This window comes from Rhinoraja longicauda, chromosome 8, assembly GCF_053455715.1.
Source record: "Rhinoraja longicauda isolate Sanriku21f chromosome 8, sRhiLon1.1, whole genome shotgun sequence".
NCBI lineage: Eukaryota > Metazoa > Chordata > Chondrichthyes > Rajiformes > Arhynchobatidae > Rhinoraja > Rhinoraja longicauda.
In genome coordinates this window covers 55,465,180-55,482,613 of record NC_135960.1, presented here as the reverse complement: position 1 = coordinate 55,482,613, position 17,434 = coordinate 55,465,180, and the positions used below count along the sequence as shown (strand labels likewise).

General features: G+C 40.8%; 1 protein-coding gene across 9 annotated transcripts in view; it reads left to right on the top strand.

Moving 5' to 3' along the window:
- Positions 1 to 16,933, top strand: part of znf385b (zinc finger protein 385B) — a 342,637-nt gene extending 325,704 nt beyond the window's left edge. For all 9 annotated transcript variants that reach the window (XM_078404019.1, XM_078404020.1, XM_078404027.1 and 6 more), the window contains 4 exons: positions 1,807 to 2,094; positions 6,821 to 6,999; positions 7,870 to 7,971; positions 11,586 to 16,933. In XM_078404019.1, coding sequence (XP_078260145.1) covers positions 1,807 to 2,094; positions 6,821 to 6,999; positions 7,870 to 7,971; positions 11,586 to 11,801 — 785 coding nt within the window. In that variant the 3' untranslated portion in view covers positions 11,802 to 16,933. The remainder of the gene's footprint in view (positions 1 to 1,806; positions 2,095 to 6,820; positions 7,000 to 7,869; positions 7,972 to 11,585) is intronic.
- Positions 16,934 to 17,434: the final 501 nt, after the last annotated feature.

The following is a 17,434-nucleotide window of genomic DNA, read 5'->3' as shown; positions in this document are numbered from 1 at the left end:
AATATGCTGCCAACTGAAAGCATTGCAACACAATAGACAATAGACAATAGACAATAGGTGCAGGAGTAGGCCATTCAGCCCTTCGAGCCAGCACCGCCATTCAATGCGATCATGGCTGATCACTCTCAATCAGTACCCCGTTCCTGCCTTCTCCCCATACCCCCTCACTCCGCTATCCTTAAGAGCTCTATCCAGCTCTCTCTTGAAAGCATCCAACGAACTGGCCTCCACTGCCTTCTGAGGCAGAGAATTCCACACCTTCACCACTCTCTGACTGAAAAAGTTCTTCCTCATCTCCGTTCTAAATGGCCTACCCCTTATTCTTAAACTGTGGCCCCTTGTTCTGGACTCCCCCAACATTGGGAACATGTTTCCTGCCTCTAATGTGTCCAATCCCCTAATTATCTTATATGTTTCAATAAGATCCCCCCTCATCCTTCTAAATTCCAGTGTATACAAGCCTAATTGCTCCAGCCTTTCAACATACGACAGTCCCGCCATTCCGGGAATCAACCTAGTGAACCTACGCTGCACGCCCTCAATAATAACACATATGGGAAAATCTAGTCTCACAGAACCAAGTACACCTCAGCCAGAGAGCCTTTGCTTTTGGGAGTCTTATTCATCTGGAAGGAATGGACAAACCTACTCAAAATGTTCAGAGTCAATGGGTACCCCAAACATTCCCACACTTGTCATTTAAAATCACTCAGGGCAAGGATAGGACTTTCTGTCTGACTTTGCTATTTATGGTTCTAAAGATGTATAAAACAGCATAGAAAGAATTACAAGACGGTATTGATCCATCCCTTTCTTTAAGGGTGCTGAGCACAAAGTTCCATCTGCAAAGATTTTGGAGGATAAAAGCACGGGCATGTCTCATCCCACTCCATGGAATAGATGCTGAATGGTGAGAGGAGATCTTATCGAAACGTATAAGATTATTAAGGGGTTGGACACGTTAGAGGCAGGAAACATGTTCCCAATGTTGGGTGAGGTCCAGAACAAGGGGCCACAGTTTTAGAATAAGGGGTAGGCCATTTAGAACTGAGATGAGGAAAAACTTTTTCAGTCAGAGTTGTAAATCTGTGGAATTCTGCCTCAGAAGGCAGTGGAGGCCAATTCTCTGAATGCATTCAAGAGAGAGCTAGATAGAGCTCTTAAGGATAGCGGAGTCAGGGGGTATAGGGAGAAGGCAGGAACGGGGTACTGATTGAGAATGATCAGCCATGATCACATTGAATGGCGGTGCTGGCTCGAAGGGCTGAATGGCTTCCTCCTGCACCTATTGTCTATTGTCTATTGAAGTTGAGGTTAAAGGAAAAGAGCAACTTGCTGGCTCTTAATTTCATGGCAATTCTCTTCAACATCCAACTGCAGCAGGAATCTTCTGGGAGTTGACGCACATGTTTCTAACTCTACTTCACTTTCTGAATGCCTTTGAGCATGAAGAACCTCTGATGTTTTTTCTTTGACTGCTTTCAGTCGTTGCTTCCCGCAGACTGATCCAGGGTCTCTTAGTTGGGGAAGGCACCCAGTTTAGTAAATGTGAGTTTGAACCATGTTTCACTGATTATGTGGTTCATTTGAGAAAAGTGGCTGCAATATTTCTGGTTACAAAAACAATATTAATAATAAGCTAAATATAAAAAAGCTGTTTTTGTTATTTTAGGTGATGGAAGCAAGGTATTACAAGGTATTAATGCTCATTTTGTGGTTGAGGGCCAATTCCAATGTTGTACTGTTAGCAATTAAGAATTTAAATCAAAACTTTTTTTTTCAAAATGACTTTTCTTCTCCTCACAGATGCGGTCAAGCTGGCATTCAACAGTGTAACTGTGAATAATCTACTGATACATACGAGTGTTGGCACTGAACAGCCTAAATCCACTTCCATTGTAAGCGAAACTGCAAGTATGAAACTGCAAGAACTGCAAGCAAAAAAAACAGTGATATCCCTGGCGGCAGTGAGTGTGGACGGGACCGCATCCCCTGCCACTGAGTCAGAAGAAGAAAAAGCGAAAAAACTTCTCTACTGTTCACTATGCAAAGTAGCTGTTAATTCATTGTCGCAGCTGGAAGCACACAATACAGGTTGGTGCTTTTATGATCATTGGATTGGCTGCAAAATGCTGCTCTGCTTTCTGTTATGCAATGTGATTGTTCCATCGTGATTCTTAAAAGAGCATAAGGTGAAAATATTAATTAGGTGGCACCAGCAAATTGTAGGTGGATGGTGTGTCGTTGCCCATCCACAGGTGCAAATTAAGTCACCATGCCAGCCAAAGTAAAAGATCAAATATTTTCCAATTAATGCCAGTTTTGAAGAACAACAAAGATGCTTCTTGGCTGCTTGCAAGCGGGATTTTCAATGTGGATGGCTATTTTGAAAATGTCTGTATGAATATACTCTGGATTTCTCCACTAACATAAAACATCCAAAAGATAATCTTGAAACAACCTATCTGCATTTTAAGTTTATGATAACATATGAACTTTATACGAAGGTAGGATATTTCTAGATTGTCCTTTGGATTATATTATACTATTAAGAAAAATCTACTTATATTTGCTCCAAGTGGCATGCAAACCACGATGCTAGCCTACAGGTTACGCTTGAACCAAAAAATTAGTAGACCTAATATTACAGGTTTTGCGTATATCATTGGTCCAGGGAATTTTTTTACACAAAGAGTAGTGCACCCTGGAATGCATTGCTAGGGGTGGTGGTGAAAGCAGATATGATAGTGGCATTTAAGATGCTTTTAGATAGGCACAAGGAAGTGGAGGGAATAGAGGGATGTGGATCATGTACAGGCAGATGAGATCAGTTTAAAATAGCATCATGTTTGGCAGAAACATTGCGTGCTGTACTGTTCAATGTTCTTTATAGACTTGTGCAGACAAGTTGGTCAATGAAGGCTGTGCCATTGTGCCAACACTTTCTCTATCTGTCACTTCTCAATATTGCATCTCATCTTCAACAGTCTTGCTCATTTTCAGAACAATTGAGAGATTGTTCAACCTCAGCAATGATCTTCCAGTCACTCGAACCTCAGTCGTCAAGTGGAGCCACAAGAGACTGCAGGTGCTGGGACCTGGAGCATCAAACAATCTGCTGGAGGAACTTAGCTGGTTGAACATGGGAAGGAAATGGACAGTCGATGTTTATGATCAAGACCCTTCATCCGAGTTCCTCTATCAGATTGTTTGTTGCTCAGCCATCAAACTGCAATGAACTCTCAGGATCCGAGCACCAAGGCAATGTTGAGTTGTTAACAGAGGCATCCAGGAGAGTGGGCATTGCACTTAACATCCATAAAACCAATGTAATCTAGCAAAGCAACCTACTGCACCACACTGCACTAATGCACACTGCACTGCACTGACAATAAAGGTTTACAGTGAAACTTTAGAAAATGTGAACCACTTCCCGTATTTCAGGTGCACCCCTCGGAACACGCAGACTGAAATGCTGAAACTCATCACCATCTTTAAGGTGGCAGCATACCCATTGATCGATTGAGAGAAAGAGCATTTGAGAAACAGAAACTCAGATCTGGCACAAGCCTTTGTGTCTGTTGGGCAGCCATGATCCCCCCATCTGAGACATTGACTATAGCGGACAAGTCAAGGTAATGGGGAAAATACTATCTATGCAGGCTCCACAAATTCCTTCAAATTCACTATATGAATATAAATGTCCTTTCTGGGGCCAATTATCAAGGTCCTGATTACTCTTAGCCAGTTACATTGGGCAGGACACATTCACGTACCCAACACAACACTCGATACATAAGCTCTATTCTGAGCTCTGGCAAAGGGGGATACTATCAGGACAAATTGAAAGATTGCAGGTTATGCTCACAGAGTCGTGAGGTGTAGTATATTGCTAGATGACTTTGGTTTTGTGGATGCTGAGGGCATGGATCACCTTCCCGTATGCCTCCGTTAACAAGTCAAATGCAATATTTCCATTTACTCCTGGGAACATTGGCCTCGCCAGCCTTCTCCGAACCAACAACACCAAAGGGGAAGCAAGTCAGCCTCAATCCTGTTGTACTGTCAAGGGGAATATAGAATACCTAAATAATTCGTTTCACAAGAGGTTTGATGAATTGCCTTGCAATTCATACATAAACATAGTAGCAAATGTTCAGAATAACCTGCCCTTGCCTGTCAATGGCAATCAGTCATGACTTGCCTACTGGAGAAAGCTGGTTGTTTGTATGGAGATGGCTCTCTCTATTGTTGTACCCTGAACAGGCACAAGCATTTTTGGCAGAGAAACTAGAGTTCGTATCTGGGGAAACATCCCTTTTCCTCCTCGTGTCTGTGAATAATGCTCTTTTCTCTGTCCAAGCTCAAAGTTCCCCTTTCTGGTTACTTCTTGTACTTTAATCATCCTTTGAGTTTTACGACTGCAGACTCTGGTCTCAAATCATTTGTACCTCCTTGCCGTTAGGGTAAGACCTTTATCTGTCAAGGGTGGTGTGCAATGGCCATTCACATTAAAATACTTCAAAATAGGCACATTTTGCAACTTGAAAATGGAGGGGAAACACATTGCTCTCGATTCTGACGGCTGCCAATACAGATGGAGCCAAGCTTCGGTATCGGCAACCATTATCAATCAGTGAAAAACAATACTATGGATGCTTCATGTCTCCGCCCCACTAAAACAGTCTGATCCACCATAACTTTTCCCTTAAGGTGAAATCAATCTTCTGCTTTGCTGAGAATTTTGACTTCACAATAGATTAACTTGGTCGGTGGAAAGGGACTTGGTTTTTACGGTCTTGATGTGCTCTATTCCTCTCAACCTTGCTACCCTTGTGGAACTATCAATGGAGCTGGGTTATGAGTTTGCCAGGCAAACATTGAATCAATCATGATCAGCATGCTCTGGAAACCATACGAACTGCCTTCACATGCGTCAATATAAATTTTGGGGGTATGTTATACACAAAGGGTGAGGGAGAAAAAAATGAGAATGTCTGGGATTGTATAGAGAATCTCCACTTCACCTAAATGTCTCTTGTGAGGCTGAAATATCTTTGAGGATTATTGGAATGAAACACGTCTCTAAAATGCTCTGTGCAATCTCAATTCTGAAAGGAATTTGAAAAATAAAAGTTTCATTTTAATTATTATTCAGTGTGGTTATCCCAAAAATATTGCCCTTCGATTTTACAATTTGTAGCTCTGAACTTGGGATGACCTTGTAGACTGTGGTGTTTCCACTGTGCAGAATAAACTATAAAGAAGCTTTTCCAGTGATTGAGATCACCGCGTAGATATCAAAAGGTAAATAACATTCAGAACATGCAATGAGCAGCAGTTTTAGGAACAAGAGTAGATTAGCTACCAGCACCTCACATTTAATAATGAAACATTACCAGGATAGTCAAGGAAGAAATTAAAGTAAAGAGTCAAAAGATTTTACTGGATAGATGAAGCAACCTTTAAATCTTGACAGGGTAGTCAGAAAATCACAAAAATGTGAAATTCTGAAAATCATAAAAAAGCCACATAATATTCTATTTTCACTCACTCCACTGGCCCTGAGTCCCAGAATGAAACAGGGACTCCCTTCCTTTCCAAATCTTACTGAGCCTGTGCATCCTGCCATTCCTGGAGAAATGTCACTACCGTCTGGATCACTAATAATAGAGGCATCCCACTTCCAAGTTGGCCAGGAGATCTGAGTTTGACAGAAGCTCAGCAACATAACAATGGTCTGGTCTCTGAGGAAACGCAAAAGTGTCTCCAATCTGCAGGTTAGATGAAGGGTCCCAATGAGTTCCAAAATTTGATCAAACTTTCCTGCTCCCCTCATAGTTCAGTCTGGCCATTTCATTTTTGCACCATTTCCATCCCAATTTGTCTTCATCATTTAATTTATCCTGCTTTTTATGTTGTTACAGAGTTTTTCTTTGTTTTATAATCTCCTCTTCCCTCTCTACATTTTTTTAATATTGAGGAAGACAGTCACCTTCTGTCAGGAGCACTAAATTTGCAATCTCAGCTTCCAAACTCCAGTTCCTGAGCAGTCAGACAGAAACCAAATAGGTAGAAATTGTAAACTTTTCGAAAATAGACAATTGTTACCCATAAGAAAATATTTTACAAGGATGTTGCCAGGACTCAAAGGCCTGAGCTATAGGGCATATTGTGGGCATCTGATGGACAAGGTCGGACTTTATTCCTTGGAGCGCAGGAGGCTAAGAGGTGATCTTACAAAGGTGTAGGAAATGATGAGGGAAATTGACAGGAGAATGCACAGGGTGTCTTTTACCCAGGGTAGTGCAATCAAGAGGCAGATAACATAGGTTTAAGGTAATAGACAAAAGATTTAATAGGAACCTGAGGGACATAATTTTCTCTCAGAGGATGGTGGATATTTGGGACAAGCTGCCAGACATGGTGGTTAATGCAGCTGCAATAACAACATTTATTATTTTTGGTTAGGAACACGGATAAAAATGATGCAGAAAGATATGGGCCTAATGCAGGCAAATGAGACTGGATTAGAGGTCGGCATGGGCGAGTTGAGCTGAAGAGCCATTTTCCATGCTGTATGACTCAATGAGTCTATGAATCAGGGCATCTGCATGTTAACCTAAATGGTCATATATTTGCCATATACCATGCCTGATGTTTTTCCACATACCAACCCTGTGATGTTCACCATGTGATCTCTTCCCACATTACATGAAATGACTTGAATTACATTCACAAATAATTCATAGACTATAACAAACCATTGAAATACTAAATTTGGTATAATCATACTAAATTTGTTATTTGTTATAAACAGGCTCCAAGCACAAAACAATGGTTGAAGCTCGGATTGGAGCGGGACCTATTAAATCATATCCCAGACCAGGATCAAAAGCTAAACTTCCAAATGGCACAAAAGGTTCAGGATTGCAAAACAAGACTTTTCATTGTGAAATCTGTGATGTTCACGTCAACTCCGAAATTCAACTTAAACAGGTAAATAATAAATGATATCCAAATATGCAAAATAGCTCCCTCCCTGTCCCTTGGCACTTTCCCCTGACACTTTCCCCTGACACTTTCCCCTGATTCCAAAGGAGGTGTTCCTTTACCTCCTCCCTCAGCACCATCCAGGGACATCAACAACCCTTCCAGTTGAGGCAGTGATTCATCTGCACCTCTTCCAACTAGGCTGGGCAACGACTATGTGGCATTCTGTCCGCAATGGCCATCTTGAGCTTCCTTTTGCCATTTTTAACTCTCCTTCCCATCCCCAGACCAATCTGTCTTTCTTCGGTCTTCTCCATTGCTACAGAGAGGGAAATGTAGATTGGAAAAGCAACATATCCTATTCCGTCCGCTTGGGAAGTTTACACCCCAATGGTATGAACATTGAATTTTCCAATTTCAGGTAACCCATTCTCCTGGTGTCCTCTCCCACACACACAGTGTCCATCCGATTTTCTTCTCCAACACTTTTAGCATCCTATCGCCCACCTGGTTTCATCTGACATTATCACCTCCCCATCTGGTTCAACCAGTCACCTACCACCCCTCCCCCTCCTCAACTGGTCCTATCTGCCCATCATCCCCTCCCCATCTGCTTCTACCTATCACCTACCAGCCACATCCCCACCTCCTCCCACGCTATCTTTCATCTTCCATCTCAGTCCTGATGCAGGGTCTTGACCTAAAATGTCATTTTACAGCTCTTGCCTCCACGGATGCTGCTTGACCCACCACATCTTTCGAGCATTCTGTGATTTGTTCCAAACATGCAAAGCTACTTACAGAATAATGCACTTTTTTTGTATTGTACAAATGAGTGCCCCATCATTTACTGAATTGTTTGTATTTTTGCTGTAGCACATTTCCAGCAGGAGGCATAAGGACAGAGTTGCAGGAAAACCATTGAAACCTAAATACAGTCCCTATAGCAAACTGCAACGCAGCTCAACTATCTTGGCGGTAAGTTCCATTGTAATGTTGATTCAGTGCTGAAAACAACAATATTGGCACATGTTTGTTATGAGCATGTAATGTAAATGAAACCATGGTTACTGACCTTGTACACTTACAGTATTTTATTTTGCATGTAATATTGCATCCCATTTTGTGAAAATGATATTTGTACCTCTTCCTCACAATCAGACTAAGATATAGAACATAAAACAGCGCAGCACAGGAGCTGGCCTTTCAGCCCCCAGTGCCTTTGCTGAACATGATGCCAAGCACCATGACTGAACACAATACATAACCCTCCATTCCCTGCATATCCATGAGCCTATCTAAAAACCTCTTAAATGCCACTACCGTATCTGTTTACACCACAAATCCTCGCAGCGTATTCCAGACAACCTGCACTTTCATTGTAAACAACTTGCCACACACATCCTCTTTAAACTTTCCCTTTCTGATCTTAAAACTGTGCTCTCGAATCTTTGACATTTCCACCCTTGGAAAAAGGTTCTGAACATCTACCTTATCTGTGCTCCTCATAATTACATATACTTCTATCAGATCTCCCCATAACCGCTGATACTCCAGAGAAAACAATTTAAATTTGTCCAACCTCCTTTTAGCTCATTTCCTCTAATCCAGGCAGCCCTCTGGTAAATTTTCACCCTCTCCAAAGCCTCCACATCTTTCCTGTAATGGAGCAACCAGAACTGCACACATTACTCTTAAACGTGAATCAGGTCTGTATAGAATGACCGAGGTTTGCTTTCAATACCAAGATCCACGAAACAAATATGGAACGCAGTCTCTTATAAATGTTACAGAAACCAGTGACTTTATTCATCTGTTTCTGGGTGATAACGCCATTGACTTAATTAATATGGAATGCTACCAAACATCTGCACGTAGCTTATCTACAGAGTTCTATTGCGAAATTTCTCCGTAGATGCAGTTTTAATCTCCGCATCTACATGCACGCCCTACGAACATTGGCAAGTTCATAGAGCATGCATTTTATGAATTTACCAGTGAGCATTTATGATTTGACTAGTCAAGGACCAGCGATCAAATCCTCATTATTAGCTAAGTTAGTGAGGTTGCAACTAATTGCTTCTGAAGAATATCACCGGCATTATATATTGCGAGGAATAACTTTCTGATCTGGCACATTATTAAAAGATATAAATATTATTAAATAATAAGATATTCGGAGCACAAAATGAGGCTATTCAGCCTATTGTTCAATGGCAGCTGAAGAGGATACAGCCACTTGGACCGTACTTTATAGATAAAGTATATCAAGAGCATATTCAAGTACTTAAATTCACTAAGGGCTCCTGCCTTTGTAACCTTTTAAGCACTGATTTCCAAACTCCCACTGTGGTGGAAAAAACATGATATCTGCCGATCTCTGGAAATTAGTGCCACCTGATAATATTGATTATCCTGTTGAAGGCCTTTTTAACAACTCCACCAGGGTCTCTGATAGTTTTATTCAATTAATTAAATTTATCCTCATTCCCATTCCGAAATAAATCTAGTCAAATCAATCTTTCTTGATAGATAAAATCTTCTCAGTCCATTTAATATCCTCATAAATCTTTTTGCCCCTCTGGGGATGTCATCTTCTTCCTGTGATATCCCACACCATCTGTAATATCTTAGTTTGTGAACTATCTGTTGTTTTTTAACCTTTCCAGCATAGCTTCCATGCTCTTGTATTCTGTGTATTGTCTCATAAAATATCCCACATGCATTTAATGACGTCTCTTTCTGACTTTCCCCCTACATTCAGGGATTTGTAAAAATGCACTCCAAAACCATCTGTTCCCCTACAATTCTCAATATTCCATCATTTATCAAGCAGTCCTTTGACCTATTTCCCTAGTCGTTCTGCATTATCTTGTAAATCTCCATTGGATCCTTTTATGATCTCCGAATCAGTCAATTGGTGCTCCTTGCATTGAGAGCTTACTTACTCTCCATACAAAAAAAGGACATTGTATTACGTCCGATATAATTCCATTGTAACGAGCCATCCAGTCACTGAGGACCTTTTGCCCATTCTTTTGCTTCTTCCCACTGAACCGATTTTGGATTAACTCTGCACGTTCCCTTTGACATTATGGGATTATACCGTATCAGTTCTTCAAGTTCCACATTGAAATCCAGGTAGATTAAATTATAAAATTCCAAAATCATGAACCCTATTTTGTTATCTCTTTAAACATTTCATTTGTCAAGACCCTCCCATAACAAACCTGTGTGCTTCTCTAAATGACAATCCTATCCCTCAAAACTGTTTCCAACAAACAGTTCAATTAACAATTTGCCTGACAGCAAAGGCTAGGCTTACTAACAATAATTACTCAGTGTGTTCCTTTCCTTTTCAGCAGTGGTGTGATGTGGGAGCTTAGACTCCACACCCTTTTGTTTTCAAAGCCTGGAGATGTATTTTCTTTGATAATTTGGCTACTTAAGTCTTAGTGCTTATGGTAGTATGAGTGATTGCAGTGGTGCAAATAATGGCACAGTGGTGCAGCAGTTAGTGTGATACTTCACAGCTTCAGAGACCCGGGTTTGATACTGACTCAAGAGCTGTCCATGTGGTGCTTACATGTTCTCCCCATGATCATATGGATTCACTGGATACTCTGATTTCCCCCCACATTCCAAGAGCATGCGGATAGTTCAATTAGCAATTATAAATTACCCTTAGCACAGGATAATGGCAGGAAAAGTCAGAAGAGAGTTGATGGGCATGTATGAGAGGGAATAATTTGCAGAGAAATAGGGGGAAGGTGAATAATACTAATGCTATAACCGCACGAGATGCAACACCTGTCCCTTTACCTCCCCCCTCAACTCCATCCAAGGACCCAAACAGTCTTTCCACGTGAGACAGAGGTTCACCTGCATCTCCTCCAACCTCATCTATTGCATCCGCTGCTCCAGATGTCAACTTATTTGCATCGGCGAAACCAAATGCAGGCTCGGCGATCGCTTCGCTCAACACCTGGGCTCGGTCTGCGTTAAACAAACTGATCTCCCGGTGGCTGAGCACTTCAACTCCCCCTCCCACTCCCAGTCTGACCTTTCTGTCATGGGCCTCCTCCAGTGCCATAGTGAGGCCCACCGGAAATTGGAAGAACAGCACCTCATATTTCGCCTGGGCAGCTTGCAGCCCAGTGGTATGAACATCGACTTCTCCAACTTTAGCTAGTTCCTCTGTCCCTCTCTTCCCCTTCCCCTTCCCAGATGTCCCTCTATCTTCCTGTCTCCACCTATATCCTTCCTTTGTCCCGCCCCCCTGACATCAGTCTGAAGAAGGGTCTCGACCTGAAACGTCACCCATTCCTCCTCTCCCGAGATGCTACCTGACCTGCTGAGTTACTCCAGCATTTTGTGAATAAGTACTAATGCTATTGCTCTTCTGGGAGCTGGCAAAGACCCAATGGGCCAAATGTTCTCATCATTATAAGCATGTGATCATCTTTGTCAGTTGGAGTAATTCTGGAGCTCATAATATTTTTATAATGTAAGAAACTTGCCAGAGTTGTAGTGTGTCATCAGTAACTTTAACATTTCAATAAAATGTTTTCTTTTGTCTTTTCTTATTACAGGCTAAGATTGCATTTCAAAAGGATTTAATGAAACCATTGCCACCTGGTTTTCTTTCAAATCCTTTTGCAGCTGCAGCTATGACCTCTCCGCTTTCCCTCCTCCCACGTCCTGCTACCTCGCTGTTCCAGACGACGGCATTAACACCTGCCCTATTGAGGCCAGCACCTGGACCCATTCGGGCATCACCTGGGTCAATTCTCTTTGCGCCTTATTGATGCTTTCTTATCGAGGGACAGCACGAGGCCAGCAGAGATAGGAAAACAAACGACTTATTTTTCTTCCTTGTATTTGTCCATGCTGTGAAGTATACAGATTGACACCAGCTCATAGGATCTCCGTGAACCGTTGTGATCTCAGTGCTGGTGTGATACGATTCTTAATTAATTTACCAACACTGGGTTGTGTTTGCAAGGGGACTTTTATGGAGTTAGCCCTTACAGTCTACAACTGTTTTTATTTGGAATGAGTCTGTCCACAGATGGAATCCATCTACAGACAAACATTAAATATCTGTTGCTGCAGACTTAACATCAAGAGTCTTCCTAATAAACAGAGGTGTATAAAATATATAAATTAACATCTGGTACATAATGTAATGCATTATGTGTTAAGTTGTGAATTCCTTATGAACTGCGTCTGTAGTTTAAAACAACGTTGTGATGTCAGGGATTGTGAAATGCTGTTACAGACCTGAATACAACACTGTTGTAACTTGTATAGTGATAGAATTGTTTCAGGTCTGATTTAAAACTCTAATGGTAATTTATGTTTAGTTGCAGTGTAGTTGCTTGCAGATCTATACACAGCACTCTGCAGACTTTTTTTTTAGCTTTTCTTCATTTCTTGTTTACATTTAACACCTCAGTAAGTTCATAACTTGCAGATAGCACAGCCTCATGAGAAATAGTTCAAATTAATATGGTTTCACTTTTGCCCTGTGATAAATTTGTTTTAAGTTGTTTGGTAGCATTTTTTGCCAGTTTTGCTGCTAAATAATGTGAAAGATGCGTTTAAAGTATCAGCTCAGTGTATTGCACAATTCATAATGATTCTCTAGCAGAACTTTTTAAATAAATATTTAGATCTTTTATTTTACACGATCAGAAATTTTCTTCTGATCACAGAATTCTTCCATTGTTCTGTTTAGCTGTAATGTTGCTGCATTAATTTGTAGCACTTCAATGCAATAATGTACAGAAAGTAAATAATTTTAGAAAAAAAACATAATTTTAGGCTTTATTGAACGTGTTGCAATACCATCTGCCTTGAAAATAAAGGCTAACGAGATATGCAGTGCAAAAGCAAAATGTTGCTGTTTCTATTTTTTGGTACTTGGGGAAAACATGTAATTATGGGGTATATCAGTCAACTGTTTGTAAAATGTCTTTGGCTTAATGAATGTCAAAATGAAACTGTCACTGTACCATTTGAGGAAGAAAGGATTTTCCCTATAAACCTTCAGTCTGATGAAGGGTCTCGACCCGAAACGTCACCCATTCCTTCTTTCCAGAGATGCTGCCTGTCCCGCTGAGTTACTCTATTCCCTTTGTGTCTATTCCCTTTTAAACCTGTTACATGGAAAGTATTTTCAAAATTTTAGTAATGTTATCCAACCTAAATACATCCCTTCGTCGTTTCAGAGTGAAATATTAATAATTAACTAAACAACCTGAACCCATGGACGATATTAAACTGGCAGTGTAAATTGATCTGGCTAACCTCCTCTTACTTTGAATATCTTGTTCCCTTGGTAATAGTATATGCAGAATGACTGAATTCTAACTAGAGTACTATGGTTCATAAATGTGAAGATTAAGCATTATATTTTATTTTTCCAAAGCTCCATTCTTCCAAGTGTAAAAGACATTAATTGTCAACAAAGGTCAGTAACAGTGAATTTTCCTTAGAAGGCAATAGCATTTAAATTAGAGGTGTACTATAATCGTGTCGGATCAATGGAAATTCACTGAATTATTTAAAAGGATTTGTCAGGATGCATTTCTACAATGCATTTGAGCTTCTCAGTCACAAAGTTCTCTAATTTCTTCCTTCTCCATGCTCCCTTTTCAAATTAAAAAGCTAAAAGGGTTCAATAAATCTTCAAACTTAAGGATTAAGCCGAATTATGAACTGCTACTCAGTACAGCCTATGCTTTTCAACCAGCGTGTCCCAAACTCCATCTGCCAGGAGACCCTGAAAGAAGATCAGAGACATCTTCTTCGTATATTTTGTCCAAATAGCTCTTTACAAAGCTGCATATTAAATAATGGGGAAGGAAGAAACATTTTCATGTCATAAACAATTATCAGCTACAGTTATCCAAATCAGACTTATGATTGCTGCAAGAATGCAGACCTTGCACAAAAATCAATCTCACAACATCTTGTTATTTTTGAGTTTGTTTGCTTCCCTCTATCTCTCCAGCCATAGTATCTAAGTGAATTCAAATTTAGATTCAAGATTCCTGGGTTTGATGTATCTTACATCTTACCTCAACAGTTTCCTTTATCTCTACAACACATGGACTTTTAAATTGCTGACACTAATGGTTCACTGTTTTGTCCATCAACCATCAATGGGCACTCCTTCAAACTCCTGCTCACCAATACTCCCTTGTCAGATTTCTCTGATATGCTGCCTCATTCCGTTTTCAAATGATTTCTTGGGCCTGGCTTTTTTAATTAATAACATACTGGATTTCTCAATTCAATTTCCCCGTTTGCAACCTAACCAACCTAAAAGATTGTGGCATTTTAAATGCAAATCATGTTCAGCATAATTCAAGCTTCCTCAATCTTTTTGGCCGGGCTTGGGGCTCTGCCAACAAAGCTGCCCAACCCTCCTGTATGAATTAATCAGATTTGAAAATGTTTGCAAAGTGGACACGTTTTGAAGGATGCCTTGTGTTTTCTGCTTTGCGATAGCCTGGGAAGGAAGGCAGCATGAATATTATCAATCATGTCGGAGGTTTCATGTTAACCATTAAATAATGCTGCAAAGGGCAAACATCCAGATTAAAGCTGTTTGGAATACTCAATTGCTTCTGCAAAAAACCCCAAAATGTATAAGGAGTGCTGTCGTAAACCAGTGTGAACAGTTTTGTGTGGTGTTACTGGTGTGAGTAATCTTTGGAATCGAGCAGGATCGACATCCAGAAGCAACCACAGCCTCGAGGAAAGCTGGAGACAGCTGGAGGAGTCATCCAGTCTTTTCATGAACCTGTTATGTTTCCCATGGCGGTTTTATATATTTATAAATTATTTAAAGAAATCTAATCTCAATTTAACAATAGAATAGTTTTGTATGTTTTTTTAAAGGTCACTTTCAGCATTTGAAAATGAACCCACCTACTCCTTGTACCTTTCTCCACGGTGACGTTTCCCTATTTCCAGTTCCTCCTTGTGATTAGTGTCCTGTTTCCGGTCAACATGTAAATCATGTTCACTCTGCAATTAAAAGCACACGTTGTTGTAATATGTAAACAGATTTAATAAAGTGTAGAACAGACAATAGAGAGAAAGAGATTTTATGGCATGGCTCCATCAGCTATTCTCAGGGATGGTAACTTATAATCAAAGGGTTTTAATTAAGGGGGATAACCTTCATGCATAAGACAAGAGGTTTCATATATTAATTACATAAATGAAGTGAATGGAGAAAGACTGTTTCTTCTGTTTGAGGAGAAAAGTATCCAAATTATTTATTTTATACTGTTTTTATGTAGAAGGCACTGGAAATCAGGCGTGAACACAGCCGCGCAGCAGTAGACCTGCTGCCTTACAACGCCAGAGAACCTCGTTCGATCCTGACTACGGGGGCTGTCTGTACAGAGTTTGTGTGTTCTCCCTGTGACCACCGTGCTCCGGTTGTCTCCCACATTCTAAAGACGTGCAGGTTTGTAGGTTAATTGGCTTCTGTAAATTGTCCCTAGTGCGAAGGATAGAACTAGTGTACGGTCTGAAGAAGGGTCTCGACCCGAAACGTCACCCATTCCTTCTCTCCTGAGATGCTGCTTGACCTGCTGAGTTACTCCAGCATTTTGTGAATAAATACCTTCGATTTGTACCAGCATCTGCAGTTATTTTCTTACACTAGTGTACGGACGATCGCTGGTCGGCGTGGACTTGGTGGGCCAAAGGGCCTGTTTCCATGCGATATCTCTGAAAACTGAAAAAAACATATTAGAATGAGGAAGGACAAGGGTTGAAAGATTTAGCTGCCCCTTCTGATGTTGAAACCAGATTTTCCCAGATGTTGGACTTCAGGCTTCCTGTTAACATTCCTAGTGCAGAGAACACCACGTGCAGGCAGTAGCTGGTCACAATAGCCTTCAGCTGGGTGCTGTTTGGGAGATCAAGAAGGGCTCATCACTTAGTGATTGGAACCAAAGTTGGGTCAATCATTGGATATGGGGATCTGATTCAACATTTAGGGTAGCACAGGCAGTAGATCTTCTACCTTACAGCGCCAGAGACCCGGGTTCATTCCAGACTACAGGTGCTGTCTGTACAGAGTTTGCACATTCTCCCTGTGACCGCATGCGTTTCTTCTGGGTGCTCCAGTTTCCCCCCACATTCCAAAGATGTGCTGGTTTGTAGGTTAGTTGGCTTCTATAAATTGCCCCAAGTGTGTGGGATGCAAAATTGGGATAACAGAACTAGTGTTCAAGCGATCGTTGGTTGGCACAGACTTGGGCCCAAGGGCCTGTTTCCACGCTGTATCTCTAAAACTAAAAAAAACTAAAAGCTAAAAATCAGCTTTCAGAAAAGGAAAGAAAGGATGGTTGACTTGAACTTAATCTCTCTTTCCACAGTGTTGCCTGCATGCTGAGTAATTCCAACGTTCTCCATTAAATTTCCCAGCAGTGATTTGATTTTGTAGGTCACTTTGCCCATTTTATTGCAGCTAATCTCTTGGTCTGGTTTTCCAAAGCACATTCTGTGATCATGCTGGATGGATCAGGGTACAACAGTTTTGGAGAGAGACCCTAAAATGGGTGTCAGTTCCTTTACCGGATAGGAGCGAACGTCCTGCTTTGACTCTTTGTAAAGGACTCCTGGCGTTTGTGCCTACTCTAAATGGCAGACTTCGCCTTTTGGCTGTGATATAGTGTATGATTCCTGCTCCTCATTCTAGATGGTGGGATTCAGTCATCCAAGTTCTACCCTGTTCTGTGCTACACCTACACATTTTACAGCTGCAGAAGACTGCAACACATCTGTATGAAAAGTGGCATTGTAATCCTACACAAAAGCTTTTGTACAAAGTTATCTGTATAACTAATTGTGGGATGCTGCTATTTTGTGGAACTAGTTCCTTTCTGTTCTTAAATTGTCTGATGCAAACTTTCATCACAATGAAGCCTCAAACAAAATAATCAAAATAAATTGTAATGCTGAGTTCCATCTGTTAATATGTGGCTCAAGTATTGATTATTGTGTTGTTTCTCGAACTTGCTGTTTGATAGATTATCACAGGCAGTAGTGGGTGATCCAGTGCTACATCAGTTGTTGTATTGTAGTATTTAGTTAAAATAACAGGTGGCTTATTTAAATTAATGTTTCATGGAGAATTGTTAAATTTTTAACACAAAACACTGCTATGCCCATCACACCCATGGTGGTGCTAAATTTAGCTGCAACTGATAAACTCAAATTCTATTTCCTACATCTCCCTTTTCACAATTTATCCAATTGCCCAATAAATGTCAATGCAAGCCCAGATTTTCAATGATTGTTGCCAGCAGAAGTGCCCAGTTCTGATTGTACTGTTTCGTAAAGAGGAGTAGTTGAACCATTCCACCATGTATGTCCTTAATACCTGTCTCTGGGCCAGTGATTCTGTGCC